General features: G+C 51.1%; 1 protein-coding gene across 1 annotated transcript in view; it reads left to right on the top strand.

Moving 5' to 3' along the window:
- Positions 1 to 16,881, top strand: part of aup1 (AUP1 lipid droplet regulating VLDL assembly factor) — a 69,057-nt gene continuing 52,176 nt past the window's right edge. The window contains exons 1-2 of the mRNA XM_069923492.1: positions 1 to 138; positions 2,739 to 2,876. Of these exons, the coding sequence (XP_069779593.1) occupies positions 98 to 138; positions 2,739 to 2,876 (179 nt within the window). The 5' untranslated portion in view covers positions 1 to 97. The remainder of the gene's footprint in view (positions 139 to 2,738; positions 2,877 to 16,881) is intronic.

Here is a 16,881-nt window from a genome sequence, read left to right as displayed (position 1 = left end):
GGGGTGGTAACATGGCGGCGAGGCCCGGTGACGGCGGGCCGTGAGCTCTTTGGGAGTGACGGGGCGGCCGCCCGCGGGGCGGAGAGCGGCGTGGGGCATGGAGACGCCGCGGGTCGAGCAGCTCTTCGACTTCAGGAGGTGAGGGGGCGGGAGAGACGGGGCCAGGCCGGGTGGAAGAAGGAATGGGGGAGGGGAGAGGGGAATGGGAGGGGGAGGGGCGGATAGGGGAAGCGTAGGAGGGGAGGGGAGGAGGGGGAGGGGGAGGGGAGGAGGGGAGGGGGAGGGGGAGGGGAGGAGGGGGAGGGGGGGGGGAGGGGGAGGGGAGGGGGAGGGGGAGGGGGGGGAGGGGAGGGGAGGGGGGAGGGGGAAGGGGAGGGGAGGGGGGGAGGGGAGGGGGGGAGGGGGAAGGGGGGGGAGGGGGGGAGGGGAGGGGGAAGGGAGGGGGAGGGGGGAAGGAAGGGGGAGGGGCGGATAGGGGAAGCGTAGGAGGGGGGAGGGGGAGGGGGGGAGGGGGAGGGGGGGAGGGGGAGGGGGAGGGGGGGAGGGGGAGGGGGGGAGGGGGAGGGGGGGGGAATGGAGGGGGGGGAATGGGAGAATGGGGGAGGGGCGGATAGGGGAAGCGTAGGAGGGGAGGGAGGGAGGGGGGGAGGGGGAGGGGAGCGGGGAAGGGAGGGGGGAATGGGAGGGGGAATGGGAGGGGGAGGGGGGAATGGGAGGGGGAGGGGGGAATGGGAGAATGGGGGAGGGGCGGATAGGGGAAGCGGAGGGGGGGAGGGGAGGGGGGAATGGGGAGGAGGAAGGGGGAGGGGGGAAGGGGAAGGGGGAGGGGGGAAGGGGGAGGATGGAATGGGGAGGAGGAAGGGGGAGGGGGAAGGGGGAGGTGGGAATGGGGAGGAGGAAGGGGGAGGGGGGAATGGGGAGGAGGAAGGGGGAGGAGGAAGGGGGGATGGACCAGGTGAGTGGGGGAGGGGGCTCACCTGAGGAAGGGGGGGCGCACCTGGGGAAGGGGAGAGCCGGGGGGGCGTGCCTGGGAAGGTGGGGGAGGGGTGACTGGGTTGGGGAGGGGGAACTATGGGGTGATATGTAAGGAATTGGGGAGGGGGAACTGTGATGAGTTTGGGGGAGGGGATGTTCAAACTTGAAGGAGAAGATGCGAGAGCAGGGATGTGATGTTGAGGCTTTATAAAGCACTGGTGAGGCCTCACTAAGCGTATGGGATACAGTTTTTAATTGAAGATGTGCTGGCATTGGAGAAGTTTCAGAGTAGAATGATTCCTGGAATGAAGGGATTAACATGAGGAATGTTTGACAGCTTAAGGGCTTTGTTTTACATTTATTGGGTTTTTTTTTCCCCTCTCTGTATTGCGCAGTCAGGTTGTTTTCATTTCTTTATTGGTTTCTGTAATACAGTTTCTTTTGCACTAGCAATAAGTAGTAATTTTGGCTGGCCTGCAGGAAAGAAAATCTCAGGGTTGTATGTGATGTCATGTATTTGGGGGGGAGGGGGCTAAAAATATTTTGAATGTTGAAAGGCCTGAATAGAGTAGATGGGGGCAAAGTTGTTTCTATGGTAAGGGAGCCTAGGACAAGAAGGCACAACTTCAGGATTGAAAGATCCCCATTTCAAACAGATGTGGAAGTTCTTTTACTACAGAGTGGTTATCCTCTGGAATTTGCTACCACAGGTGGCTGTGAAGGCCAGGTGTATTTAAGGCAGAGATTGATAGGTATCTGATTAGTCAGGATATTAAAGGTTATGGGGATAAGGCCAGGGAGTGGGCTGAGTGGGAGAACGGATGGCGGCACAGACTTGGTGGGCTGAATAACCTACTTCTGTTCCAATACCATATGGTCTTGTGGAGTCGGGGACTTTGGGGAGGAGGCGACTGGGGCGGGGAGCAAGGGTTGGAGGTGACTGGGGCGGGGAGCAAGGGTTAGAGGTGACTGGGGCGGGGAGCAAGGGTTGGAGGCGACTGGGGCGGGGAGCAGGGGTTGGTGGCGACTGGGGCAGGGGTGGAGGCTACTGGGGCGGGGGGCAGGGACAGTGGCGATTGGGGTGGAGCGTGGGGGGAGGTGGACTGGGGAGGGGGGTGACTGGGGCTGGGAGTGGGGAAGGGGCGACTGGGGTGAGGGCATCTTGGGAGGGGAGTGGGAGAGGGGTGTGACTGGGGTGGAAAAGAAAGTGGGAGGGCTACTGGGTGGAGTGTGGGGGAGGGGCAAAGGTGGGGAGGGGAATGACTGGTGTGGGTTGCGGGGGAAGGGATGGCTGTGGGGTGGGTTGCGAGGGAGGGGAGTGATGAAGGGGAAAGTGGTTGGTGTTTGGGGCAATGATGGGGACGGGGCGAGTGGGGGGGACAGTGAGCCGGGGAGAGGGATGAGTAGAAGGTGATGGTGGGGTTAGAGGGAACAACTGGGATGGTGTGCGTGAGGAGATGGGTGGGGAAGTGTGGGTCTGCAATGGGGTGGAGAGTGGGGCACAGGAGGAGGGAGCTGCGTGTTGAGGGAGCAGGCTTAGATAGGGGCTCTTATGGAGATGAAAGAGAAGGTTTTGGAGGAGGCAGCTGTGGGTAGGGAAGGGAGGGTTGTGGAGTGTGTAGCTGTGGGGAGGGGTAGAGGGCAAGTTGTGGTTTGAGGAGGAAGATGTTAATGGGCAGCTGGGGGTTGCGATCGCGGACAGCGATGTGGGGATGGCGATTGTGAGGAAGCTTCATGTGTATATGTTTTTATTCAATTTGCAGGTTACCGACAGATGGTTTGATCCTGACACTCATGTTACTATATACTCCATTTGGCATCTGTTTAATGCTTCTCAGGATATTTATCGGGATTCATGTATTTTTAGTCAGTAGTGCTCTTCCTGATAACGTTTTGCGAAGGTAATTCTTTTTTATTCTGCTTTAAGAATATTCGGAGGAAGTGGCAGGCTTGATAATTGTTCTATAAGTGATTCTCTGGCATTGACCAGAAGCCCAAGTCAGAAGCTCTTAAATGTATGATGAGTTTATTGTGATAAGTGTGCAATTCAGGGATGCAGTGAAAGTCTTGCTGCAGTTTCCCATCACATCAAACACAAAAGCACTTCATGCACAGGTTATAGTAGTCTCGTTATTGGGACTTGCATCAGTTAATAAACACCACCATCTTAAGGGCGCTTTGAATTGTATGGCCAGCTTCTCCATGCTATCAGGTTGTTTAACTGAGCTCATCCCATATACCTGCCTTTGCCCCATTTCCCTCCAAACCTTTCCTCTCGAAGTTCAAAAATTAAACTGCAGGGTTGTCGAAGCTGCTCTAATGGTGCAAAGGCACGGCACTCCACCGCGAGGTTCAGGCCTAAGACTGTGGCACCAGTACTCGGCAGCGGCCGCAAGGATTTGAAGAGTCTAGGGAAGCAACAGACCAAACTAGGGCACCAGTACTGGGGAGAACACCCCCTGTTGAGAAGGAGGAGCAGAGGAGAAGATTCTAAGAATGACGACCACAGTGGAGGTCCAGTGAGGAGCTCTGCGGCTAAAGAACACGCAGATGGCGGGCTGTTGGCAGCTTGCAGGCGAAGAACCCACACGGGCTGCGGGTAACTTGAAGTCAAATGACTGACCAGGCTGCAGGCAGCTCGAAACAGGCTTATGAGAACAGGCTTATCAGAACTGGGAGTAGAGAGGATGCTGAGAGCAAGGAGGGCTCCCAAAGGATCCTGTTGGTTGAACGCTTCCACATTATGTCCAGAGGCTTAGGCTGCTGATGGTTTGAACCGAACTGAACTCTTGTGCAGCTGCAGAGGTTAAGGGAGTGCTGGAGGCGAATCCATAGACACTTGGTGACTCTTGGTGGGGGGGGGGGGGGGGGTGGGAGGGGGAGAGGGAACGCTTCTTTCTTTGACTTTAAGGGCTAATGGCAGACTAAAGACAATTTCATGTAATATTGTATTTGTTTTATTGCATGACAATACATATATCTAAAAGCAGCTTAAGAACACGAGAAGCTGCTCCGCCATTCAATAAAATCCATAGAATCAGAACATTACAACACAGAAACAGGCCCCTTTGGCCCTTCTTGGCTGTGCTGAACCATTTTCTTTTTGCCTAGTCCCACTGACCTGCACCCAGTCCATAGCTCTCCATACCTCTCTCATCCATGTACCTGTCTAAATTCTTCTTAAATGTTAAAAATGTGCCCACATTCACCCCTTAAGCTGGCAGTTTGTTCCACACTCCCACCACTCTCTATGAAGAAGTTCCCCCTCATGTCATCTCTAAACTTTTCCCCTTTCATTTTTAACCCATGTCATCTGGAAAAGTTGATCTACATTTACTATGTGTATCTCCTCATAACTTTAAATAGCTCTATCAAATCTCCCCTCCTGAATTTCAGACAACATCTTAGTAAAATATTCTCTGCATTCCTTCTGTCTTATTGATATTTTTCCTGTTGTTAGATGACCAAAACTGCACACAATACTCCAAATTTGGCCTCACAAACTTTAGCATAACATCCCAACTCCTATACTCATTAGTTTGATTTATGAAGGCCAACATGCCAAAAGCCCTCATTACCACCCTATCGACTTGTGATGCCACTTTCAGGGAATTGGGTATCTGTATTCCCAGATCCCTGTTCAACCACACACCTCAGTGCCCGACCATTTACTGTGTATTTCCTTTCTTGGTTTGTTTTTCCAAAATGCAGCACCTCAGTTGTCTGCATTAAATTCTATCTGCCATTTTTCAGTTGGTCCAGATCCCTCTGCAAGCTTTGAAAACCATCCTCACTGTCCACAATGCCTGCAAACCTTGGTGCCGTCTTGCAAACATGCTGATCTAATTTACCAGATTATTGATATAGATGACAAACAACAATGGTCCCTGAGGCACACCACTAATCACAGGCCTCCAGTCTGAGAAGCTATCATCCACCACTGTTCATTGGTTTCTTCCATTCAGCCATTGTTCAATCCACTTCACAACTTCACCATGTATACCTTGTGTCTGAACCTTCCTGACTAACCTCCTATGTGGGACTTTGTCAAAGGCCTGACTAAATTCCATGTAGACAACATCCACAACCTTTCCTTTGTCAACTTTCCTGGAAATTTGAAAAAAACATTAAAATTAGTTAAATGCAACCTACCACACACAAAACCATGTTGGCTTTCCCTAATCAGTTACTAGCTTTCAGAATAATGGTGTATTTGATCTCTTAGAACATATCCAACAATTTACCTACTACTGATGTCAGGCTCACTGCCCTATAATTTCCAAGGTTACTTTAGGAGCCTTTTTTAAATAACAGAACAAAGTGAACTACCCTGCAATCCTCTGGCTCCACACCTGTGGCTGAGGACATTTTAAATATTTCTGCCAGAGCCCCTGCAATTTCTATACTAGTCTCCTTAAAAGACTGAAGGAATATCTTGACAGGCTCTGATGATTTATCCTCCCTTATTTGCTTTAAGACAGCAAGCACATCCTCCCCTTTAATCAGTAAAGGTTCTATTAACTCACTACTTGTTTTTCTTACCACAGTTCTGTGCCTGTTTCCTGAGTGAATGCTGATTTTTTTTAAAACAATTTAAAATCTCCTCTGTCTCTTTGGCTCAAAACTGAGCCGACCACTCTGATCTTCAAGGGGATCAGTTTTGTCCCTTCTGTCCTTTTAATCTTAATAGACCCGTAGAAACCCTAAACTATACCTGTCATACACTTCTTTCTTCTTCCAAATCAGATCCCCAGTATCCTTCAAACCAAAGTTCCCTATGCCTGCTAACCTTGTCTTTAATCCGGGTAGAAACATACAAACTCTGTACTTTCAAAATTCCACTTTTGACTTACCTCACACATCATTGCCCAAGAACAACTTATTCCAATCTACGCATTCTAGATCCTTTCTCATTCCCTCAAAATTGGCTTTTCTCCAATTTAGAATCTCAACCCAAGGCCCAGACCTATCCTTCTCCATAATTAACTTGAAACTAATGGCATGATTACTGACCCAAAATATTCTCTTACATATACAGTACTGTACATCTTGTCTCATTGCCTAATAGGAGATCCAATGTTGCACTCTCTCTAGTTGGTACCAATATCAATATAGAAAACTTTCCTGAACACATTTGATGATCTCCAAGCCATCCAGCCCTTTTACAGTGTGGGCGTCCTAATCAATATGTGGAAAATTAAAATCTGCTACTATCACAACGTTCTGTTTCCTGCATCTGTCTGCTCTCTCTCTCTCTCTCCGGACTCGTTCGCTCTCTCCGGACTCGTTCGCTCTCTCCGGACTCGTTCGCTCTCCACGGACTCGTTCGCTCTCCACGGACTCGTTCGCTCTCCACGGACTCGTTCGCTCTCCACGGACTCGTTCGCTCTCCACGGACTCGTTCGCTCTCCACGGACTCGTTCGCTCTCCACGGACTCGTTCGCTCTCCACGGACTCGTTCGCTCTCTCCGGACTCGTTCGCTCTCTCCGGACTCGTTCGCTCTCTCCGGACTCGTTCGCTCGCTCCGGACTGGCGCGCTCGCTCCGGACTGGCGCGCTCGCTCCGGACTGGCGCGCTCGCTCCGGACTGGCGCGCTCGCTCCGGACTGGCGCGCTCGCTCCGGACTGGCGCGCTCGCTCCGGACTGGCGCGCTCGCTCCGGACTGGCGCGCTCGCTCCGGACTGGCGCGCTCGCTCCGGACTGGCGCGCTCGCTCCGGACTGGCGCGCTCGCTCCGGACTGGCGCGCTCGCTCCGGACTGGCGCGCTCGCTCCGGACTGGCGCGCTCGCTCCGGACTGGCGCGCTCGCTCCGGACTGGCGCGCTCGCTCCGGACTGGCGCGCTCGCTCCGGACTGGCGCGCTCGCTCCGGACTGGCGCGCTCGCTCCGGACTGGCGCGCTCGCTCCGGACTGGCGCGCTCGCTCCGGACTGGCGCGCTCGCTCCGGACTGGCGCGCTCGCTCCGGACTGGCGCGCTCGCTCCGGACTGGCGCGCTCGCTCCGGACTGGCGCGCTCGCTCCGGACTGGCGCGCTCGCTCCGGACTGGCGCGCTCGCTCCGGACTGGCGCGCTCGCTCCGGACTGGCGCGCTCGCTCCGGACTGGCGCGCTCGCTCCGGACTGGCGCGCTCGCTCCGGACTGGCGCGCTCGCTCCGGACTGGCGCGCTCGCTCCGGACTGGCGCGCTCGCTCCGGACTGGCGCGCTCGCTCCGGACTGGCGCGCTCGCTCCGGACTGGCGCGCTCGCTCCGGACTGGCGCGCTCGCTCCGGACTGGCGCGCTCGCTCCGGACTGGCGCGCTCGCTCCGGACTGGCGCGCTCGCTCCGGACTGGCGCGCTCGCTCCGGACTGGCGCGCTCCTGCTTTCTTTATCTCCAGTGGAACTCTGTGTGACCTACTGAGTTCCTCCAGAATTGTTGTGTTTTCGGCAATATTTACTGCTTTCGTAGAATTTAAGTTGCTCCTTGTCCATCTTTGCTCAGTTAGAACGTGAAAAATAGGAATAGCAGTCGGCCATTGAGTTTGTTAAGCCTCCTCCGCCATTCAATGTGATCATGCATGGGAGGCTCATCTTCACCTACCTATTATTTCCTCATAACCCTTCATTCCCTTGCTATATAGAAATCTATCCAACCTTGTCTTAAATATATTTACTGAGGTTGACTCCACTGCTTCAATGGATGCAAATTTCACAGATTCACCACCCTCTGGGAAAAACAGGTCCTCCTCATCTCCGTCCAAAATCTACTCCCCTGAATCTTGAGGCAATGTCTCCTATGTTTAAATTGGATAATGCACTTCCCCAATGTGTAGCTGCTTTGGGACACCACAATGAAAGGCACAGAAATACAGTTTCCTGCTTCTCTTGATGTGGAAGTCTGGCTTGAGTACGAAGTATTCTTGTAGTGCTCCAGACGAAAGCCTGTTCATCAGGAGAAATGGAAATCATTGGAAATGTGAAGAAACTGTAGGAGCCACACATACATCAGATTTTTTCCCCTCCACAGGGCCTATGATCTCACTCTTTTTTCCCCTTTCGCTCACATTCCTCTTCCCCCTTTTTTTGTCTCTACGACAAGAACCCAAATAGGAAAAGGAGTCTGCTCTTGAATTCAATAAGACGGTGTTTGTTCCAGTGTTGGGCTCAAGAGCCACTTTCTCTCACTCCCCAAAACCTTGATTCCACAGTAATCAAAACCTTTGTCTAATATGCCTTTACTGTGTTCAGCCACACTTCCTCCACAGCTCCTTGTGGTAGAGAATTCCACAGTCACAATCCTATGAGAAAATAAATTTCCTTCATTGTCATCCTAAATGGACAGGCCCTTATTCGGAAACTGGCCCTCAATTATAGATGAGGAGAAATGTTCTCTCAGCTTCCATCCCTATTCAATCCCTCAACCCTGCTCTGCCACAGAATCGTACAGCAAGAAAAATGGGCTCTCGGCTCACCAACTCCAGATCATTTTATCCTTCCACACTAATTATATTTAAGTGCCTCTCAAATAGACTAATTGTATCTGATTCCACCATCTCTGGCAGAGCTCCTGATAACCACTCCATTTATTTAAAAAGTGCCCTTTGCATTCCTTTTAAAAGTCCTAGATTTTCTTGTTTTTGATAAACAAGTGAGAAAAATTCTACATACCTCATAAAAAGACAATGGTGGAGAAACTCAGCTGGTCAAACAGTGTACTTTAGATAACAAAGATAAAGAATCATAGCCAACGTTTTGGGCTTCCGCCCTTCATCAAGGTATGTACGAAATGTAGGCAGGTGGCTGACAAGATGGTGGGGGGTAGCGGCAGACGAAGGAGTACAGTCTCAAAGGCAGGAGGTAATAGGTGGATAAAGGAGGGAGGGCACATCAGCAAACGGGGAGGAGGGATGGCTCTGAATGGAGAGGGAAGGAGGTGGTTTGTGTTTTACTTTCAACTATGTACTTTGTCTTTGCCTCTCTGGTCACCTCTCAGCCTCAGGAAAGCAAACCCAGCTGATCCAATCCCTCAAATCCTTCAATACATGAAATGTTCTGGTGAATCTCTTCTGCACTCTAATCCTATAGTGTGGCTATCAGAACTATGCGCTCTCTCTCCAGACTCGCGCACGCGCGCTCTCTCTCCAGACTTTACAAAACCAATGTTTTGTAAAGTTGTGATATAATGACCTTGCTTTTATGCAGTATGTTCATGGCTAATCTTCCTTTTGGAACAATTTCCCATGGCCCTTGATTGCCTAAAAATGCATCATGCTTTCTGCACACCCAATGATATATCCTCCACAATCCTCTTGAGTTAAAAATTCTGGTAGTTTGCCACACTCCCACTCAAAATCTTGTTTCAATGCAAAAATCTGTCATTTTGCAATATTCTGATGAGTATCCATCTGACCTAGTCAACCATGTCTTCATACATCAACCCTTGAAACAACTTTTATACTTTGTACCCATGTAGCTGAGGTCATTCTTCTATGAGCCTTCCCTATTACTTTTTATACCTGTGTGCCAACCTCTTGTGTTTCATCAGTCATAGATATCTTTGCCACATTTTGTAACCCCACTCCATTTAATTCTGTTTTTTAATTCTTCCATGATAGATGACCACACTTGTTCCCTCAATCATTCCATTTGCTTATTCACAAAGAGCCTACAAAGCATTAAAGATAGATAATGTAAAAACAATGCTGCAGAAACTCAGCTTGTCAAACAGCGTACTTTAAAAGCAAATATAAAAACACGCAAACTGTGGCGGTGTGAGCAGTATAAGAAGCAAGGGTTTGACTGAGGAAGAAACACCCACCCAATGGCACCATCTTCCCAGGGCTTCCCCGCCACGTGGCGTTACAAGCGGGGCCGGTTCGCCCTGAGCAAGTGTGCCGCCACACAATCCCCCCCCACAGAACCGGCTACACGTCCCGCCACTTGGGCGGGCGGCCTCTTCGCTTGGGTCTGGCCGTCTCCAGCGGCTGTGATAAGTCCAGATGGGCTGCCGTCAGGTGGTCAACCGTAAACAGTTCATCCCTATCCCCAACGTCCAAAGTGAAGGTGGCGGCTCATATGGGCGCTGCAGCGGTGTCCCCTGTGGTCCCCTCCACATAAAAATGAATTGGGCAGAGTCGAGCTCCTTGGGAAGGTGGACTGGCCGGGTGGGATGGAGGTGGGGGAGCCAGGGAGGCTAGTCTCCTGCAGAGGTCCACCAGCAAGTTTGCGTCTGTGGTCGTGATGTTTGGTTCAGGGCCAAAGAACTCAACAGGCAGGGAGAGTGGTGCATCGTATACCATCTCCGCCAATGAGGCTTGCAGGTCCTTCTTGGGTGCCGTCCTGATCCCGAGGAGGACCCAGGGTAGTCCGTCCGCCCAGTCGGGGCTGGTGAGTCTGTCCATGAGCGATGCCTTCAGGTGCCTGTGGAACCGCTCCACCAGCCTGTTGGACTGCGGATGGTATGCCGTGGTGTGGTGGAGCTTGACCCCCAGGAGTTACGCCATCTGCGTCCACAGGGCGGACATGAACTGTGCGCCCCTGTTGCTAGTGATGTGTGCCAGGGCTCTGACCACTGGCTGACCAGAGCCCTGGCACACGTCTCTGCAGAGGCCTCCTTAATCAGGAGAGCCTCGGGCCATCTCGTGACACTGTCCATCACAGTGAAAAGGTAACGCACTTCCCTGGATACTGGCAAGGGTCCAACGACATCAACATGGATGTGCTGGAACCTGCGAGTCGAAGTGTTGGATGGGGGCCTGCATGTGTTGGTTGACTTTGGAGGTCTGGCACCTGGTGCAGTTCCTGGCCAGCTCTGCCACCTCTTTCTTTAGTCCGTGCCATACGAAACATTCCACGACCATTCACATGGTCATCTTCACCACTGGGTAAGTGAGGTCGTGGATCATGCTGAAGACTCTCACTCTCCAGTGTGGCGGGATTACCGGACATGGCGTACTTGTCGAAATGTCACAGAGCAGCGTTTCTGGGTTGTTGGGCACTTGGATGTCTTTGAGTTCGAGGCTGGGGATGGCGATCCGCGGGGCTTGTGTCTCTGCATCATTTCTCTAGGCCTGAGCGAGCCAGTTAAGCGTAGTCCAGGCTGGGGACGAGAGTGTTGATGGCTGGATGTGAGAGTGCGTCTGCCACCACATTGTCCTTGCCGGCCTTGTGCTGGATGTCGGTAGTGAACTCCGACATGAACAAGAGGTGGCGCTGTTGTCTGGCGGACCATGGGTCCTTGGCCATTGCCAGTGCCTGGGTGAGGGGCTTGTGATCCGTGAAAACTGTGAACAACCTGCCCTCCAGAAAGTACCAAAAATGGTGGATGGCCAGGTACAGCGCCAAGAGCTCCTGATCAAAAGCACTGTATTTGAGCTCCGGCAGGTGCAGCTGTTTGTTGAAAAAGGCCAGTGGGCACCATTGTCCATCGAGCCACTGTTCCAGGACCACCCTCACGCTATAGCTGAGGCGTCCATGGAAGTGCTGTGTGCGCCTCCAGTCATGGATGTACCAGCAGCGATGTGCTGGCCAGAACCTCCTTTGTTGCCACAAAGGCGTTGTCCGCCTCTTCCGGCCAGGCCTTGTTTTTTTTTCTTTGGTGGCCATGAGCGCAAACAATGGGTGCATGGTGCGAACAGCCCCGGGAATGAACCGATAGTAAAAGTTCACCATCCCCATGAATTCCTGCAGGCCTTTCAGGGTGGAGGGTTTGGGGAAGTGTTGGACGGCCGCCACCTTCTCCAGCGCCGGGACGGCCCCAGCCGCCGAAATGGTGTGCCCCAACAACTGGAGGGACTCTCTGCCGAACTGGCATTTGGCCGTGCTGACCGTGAGACCGAAATCTGCCATCTAGGCAAAGAGGGTGCAGAGGTGGGATTTGTGCTCCTCGTGGTTGCGACTGGCAATCAGTATATCGTCCGGGTAGATGAAAAACACAAAATCCAAACCCTTTCTCACTGCCTCCATGAGGCGCTGGAATGTTTGGACTGCATTCTTTAGATCGAAGGGCATGCAGAGGAACTCGAAGAGGCCGAAGGGGGTGATGATGGCCATCTTACCCACATTGTCTGGATGCACTGGGATCTGATGATATCCTTGCACAAGGTCCATTTTGGAGAAAACCCGTGCACCGTGCAGGTTGGCGGAGAAGTCCTGTATGTGGGGCACTGGGTACCTGTCGGGAGTGGTTGCATCGTTCAACCGACGGTAGTCTCCGCAGGGTCTCCAAACCCCAGACAATTTCAGGACCATGTGGAGCGGTGATGCCCAGGGGCTGTCTGATCGCTGGACTATTCCCAGCTCCTGAAGCCTGGAGAACTCCTCTTTTGTCTGCTGGAGTTTTTTGGGCGGCAGCCATCTGGGCCTCGTGTGCAGCAGGGGGCCTTGCATGGAGATGAGTGGAAGACCCCATGCTGGGGGCAGGGCGCCGTTGAAGTGCGGCTCCAAGATGGCGGGGAACTCATGAAGGATGTCGGAGAACTCATCCCTAGCATTGGCTATGGTGGTGATTTCGGGCCTGCAGGTGTCTGCTGTGTCCAACCGTATGGAGTGGAACGTGCGGGCGTTGACCAGCCTCTTGTCCTTCATGTCGATCAGGAGACCATGAGCGCTCAGGAAGTCGGCCCCCAACAGCGCGGTGCCCACCGAGGCCAGGATGAACCTCCAGTGGAATTTTGTCCCTCCTGATCTGTATCTATGCCCTGCGGGTGCTGTAGGTCCTGATGGTGGAGCCGTTGGCCGCCCGCAGGGTTGGATCGTGAGATCGGGTGCGTCTCTCAGGCTGTGGGGGGAGGATGCTCAACTCAGCTCATGTCCACCAGAAAGCGGCGGCCAGTGGATCTGCTTGTAACACGAAAGAGGCTGTTCACGTGGCCAGCTGTCGCAGCCGTCAGTGGCAGCTGGCCTGGCCGTTTTCCTGAAACCCGCAAGGTTCCTGGCACTTACAGGCTTGCATTTCCCAGCACTGGTGGTAGAAACACCAGGTCGACTGGCTCTCCTTCTGCTTGGTCTTGGGGGCGGCTGGGTCCCGGTCATGTTACCAGGTTGAGGGCTGCCTCGTTCTCCCTCTTCGTGAGCCAGAGGGCATCCATGCGGGCCACTGCTTTTCGCCGGTCTGAGAAGTCCTCATCCGTAAGGTGCAGTCGGATGTCCTCAGGCATCTGCTTCAGGAGTATCTAGCGAAATCTGCTTCAGGAGTATCTAGTATCTGGTGGTCTTCCACCAGGGCCAGCATCTCATCCATCAGCGCCAAGGGACTACGGTCCCAAGGTCATCCTGGTGTAGCAGCCTGGAAGCCCATTGCTGGGGAGTGAGCCTGAAAGTTCCCAGTAGCAGATCCTTGAGGCCAGTGTACTTGCCCACAGCCGGGTGGTGGTGGATGAGGTCATCCACCCTTGCTGCCGTGTCTTGGTCCAGCGCGCTCAGGATGTGGTCAAGCATCTTGGCATCTGCGGAGATGTTGCAAAGCTGGAATTGCGCTTTCACTTGCCCGAACCACGTTCTTGGCCGGTGGGTCCAAAAAGGGGGGAAGCTTGATGAAGACAGCATTAATCTCTGCCGAGTCCGTTACTTGAGTCCAGAAAAATGTCTGGGCTTGTCGGGGTCACCACTGTGGTGGCGTGAGCAGCGGAAGAAGCAGAACCACCACGTTGAGGGTCATTAACGAATGTTTTACTTGAATCTGGCGCGTGCCCCTTTAAGGGCAGCTTTGGTTCGGTCACCATGTGCATGATGACACCACCAAGCTGCTTGGGGCGCGGGAGGTTTGACTGAGGAAGAAACCTCCGATGGCGCCATCTTCCCAGGGCTGTCCCGCAACGTGGCGTTACAAGCGGAGCCGGTTCGCCCTGAGCGAGTGCGCTGCCTCGAAACAACATTTCAGGCCTAAGCCCTTCAACAAGGTATGAGCAAAATGTAGACAGGTGCCTGAATAAAATGGTGGGGGGAAGAGTCCAGGGTCACAAGCAAAAGATAATGGGTGAATAAGAAAGGGTACACTAGCAAAGGGGGTTGGCTCAGTGAATGAAGAGGGAAGGGAGTGGAGAGCTGGAAGAGAGGGAGACTGCCCTGTTTTGTTTCTCCAGCATTGTATTTTTACTTCAGTCCCGGCATCTGCAGACCTTTTGTGTTTTTACGACAGATATACAGAATAACATCTGTTCTCTCAAAGCCAACTCTGCTGTTTATATTTTTTTTAATGTCCTACTTTGGACAGTAGTTTCAGAACCAAGAAAGGGGCCTGTAAGTAATTTTTATGGACTATGGGTGTTATTTTTATGACATTTTTCTTAATCCTTTACATTTGAGGGAGCACAGGAAAACATCTTGGACAATTTGTGATAGTTTTGCTCCTGTCAAGGTACAAAAAGTACAACCAAGCCACACAGTACAATTCAAGCAGTCTTTATTCGAATAATGCTAGCGGGAATGAGCAATCGTTAGTGTTGGGTAGACAAGGTCACCTCACTAAGACTGTTTGGTCTCATTCAAAGAACACAGTCACAGAGTACAATATTAAAAAGGGGGGTAGAGAAAAAGCGGGGAATTATAGGCCGGTGAGCCTTACATCAGTAGTGGGCAAAATGATGGAATCCATTATTAAGGATGTAATAGTGGAGCATATGACTAGTAGAGAAGGGATCAGACGGAGTCGATATGGATTTACAAAAGGTAAATCGTGCTTGACAAATCTATTGGAATTCTTTGAGATGGTGACAGGTAAAATAGATGGGGGAGAACCAGTGGTTGTGGTGTACCTGGACTTCCAAAAGGCCTTCGATAAGGTCCCGCATAAATGACTGGCTTACAAAATCAAGGCTCATGGAATTGGGGGCAAAGTATTGATGTGGATTGAGAACTGGCTGGCAGGTAGAAGACAGAGAGTTGGGATAAATGGCTCGTTTTCTGAGTGGCAGGTGGTGACCAGTGGGGTGCCACAGGGATCTGTACTGGGACCCCAGCTGTTCACAATTTACATTAATGATCTGGATGAGGGGATTGGATGTAATATCTCCAAATTTGCAGATGACACTAAGCTAGGAGGGGTTGTGTGCATGGAAGAGGGGGTCAGGAAGCTCCAATGTGATTTGGATAAATTGAGGGACTGGGCAGATACATGGCAAATGCACTACAATGTGGATAAATGTGAGGTTATCCACTTTGGTAATACAAACCGGAGGGCAGATTACTATTTGAATGGCAATAGATTAAGAGATGGGGAAGTGCAGAGAGACCTAGGGGTACTTGTACACCAGTCTGAAGGCGAGCATGTAGGTACAGCAGGCGGTTAAAAAGGCAAATGGTATGTTGGCCTTCATATCAAGAGGGTTTGAGTATAGGAACAAGGATACCTTACTGCAGCTGTACAGGGCCTTGGTGAGACCCCACCTGGAGTATTGTGTGCAGTTTTGGTCACCTTATCTAAGGAAGGATGTTCTTGCAATGGAGGGAGTGCAGAGGCGATTCACCAGGCTGATAACTGGAATGGCAGGAATGACTTATGAGGAAAGATTGCGCAAATTGGGATTGTACTCGCTGGAGTTTAGAAGATTGAGAGGGGATCTCATAGAGACCTATAAAATTCTGGCAGGACTGGACAGAATGGATGCAGATGGGATGTTTCCAAGGATGGGAAAATCCAGAACCCGGGGCCATGGTTTGAGGATAATAGGCAAACCATTTAGGACCGAGATGAGGAGGAATTCATTGCCACAGAGGGCAGTAGAGGCAGGTTCATTAAATATATTTAAGAGGGAATTAGATTTATTTCTTCAGTATAAGGGTATTGAAGGTTACGGAGAGAAGGCGGGGACGGGGTACTGAACTTTAAGATCAGCCATGATCTCGTTGAATGGCGGAGCAGGCTCAAAGGGTCGAATGACCTACTCCTGCTCCTATCTTCTATGTTTCTATGTTTATGTTTCTAAGGCATTTCCCTGCATACAAATTGGATATCATTTATTTGAAGATATTGTTACAACTTATGTTTTGCATTTTGCATTTCCTCTTCCTAAAGATAGGGACATGGTTTGTTGACAGTCATTTATTCTCCTGTACAAGTCACAATTTAGAGACATCCTTCTTGTATACAAAAACCAACAGAAGTCCGGAAGGGTTGCTCTCAGTGCACACTATTATCCATTCTCTGCCTGCCTGATTTCTCATTTTCAATTAAACATGCAAATGGATAGTTTCACTCTAATCTTAAATTATTAAACAATGTTGGCCAAAACTTATGGGCAGAAACAATGTCAACCAGTGACTGAGTGGCCCCGTCAGTGTTGTTGGACATTTATTACAGCCTTTGACAATTTACGTCGCTTCTAACAGGTAGTATAGCACTATTGTGTTAAAGATATCAGGCAGGCATCAAGATTAATGGAACCTGGGGGTTCTGTAGAAGAGGTGAGAATTGATTCCTGTCTGGGAGGTTTAAGCTTCTGACGAGTAAAACTTGTGCTGGTTTTCTTATAAACAATTTTTGTAGTTATCTTATAAATAAAAACTTTCTACATTTATCCTATGAACTCAACCTTCTACATTTCTGCAAATTTAGAATGGAGGGTAAGAAATGGAACTCTGTTAAGTCTAAACGGTAGCTGTTACATTAGATGCAGAGAAAGCCTTCGATAGGGTAGAGTGGAACTATTTGTTTAAAGTGTTACAGAAATTTAAACTACTGGAAAAATTTATTAACTACATTAGAGCATTATATAATGGACTGTTAGCAAAGGTAGTAATAAATGGATATGTATCAGATCACTTTAAATTAAGCAGATCAACAAGACAGGGATGCCCATTATCCCCTTCACTGTTTGCTTTGGTTATTAAACCACTAGCCGAGTTGATAAAGAAGGAAACTGATAAAAGGAATAAAAATAAAAGAGAAAGAATATACATTGGAGAAGTTATGTAGAGGAACAATGAGGA

Source organism: Narcine bancroftii, chromosome 3, assembly GCF_036971445.1.
Source record: "Narcine bancroftii isolate sNarBan1 chromosome 3, sNarBan1.hap1, whole genome shotgun sequence".
Lineage (NCBI taxonomy): Eukaryota > Metazoa > Chordata > Chondrichthyes > Torpediniformes > Narcinidae > Narcine > Narcine bancroftii.
Note: the sequence above shows the minus strand (reverse complement) of the source record. Positions and strands in the feature narration are given on the sequence as shown.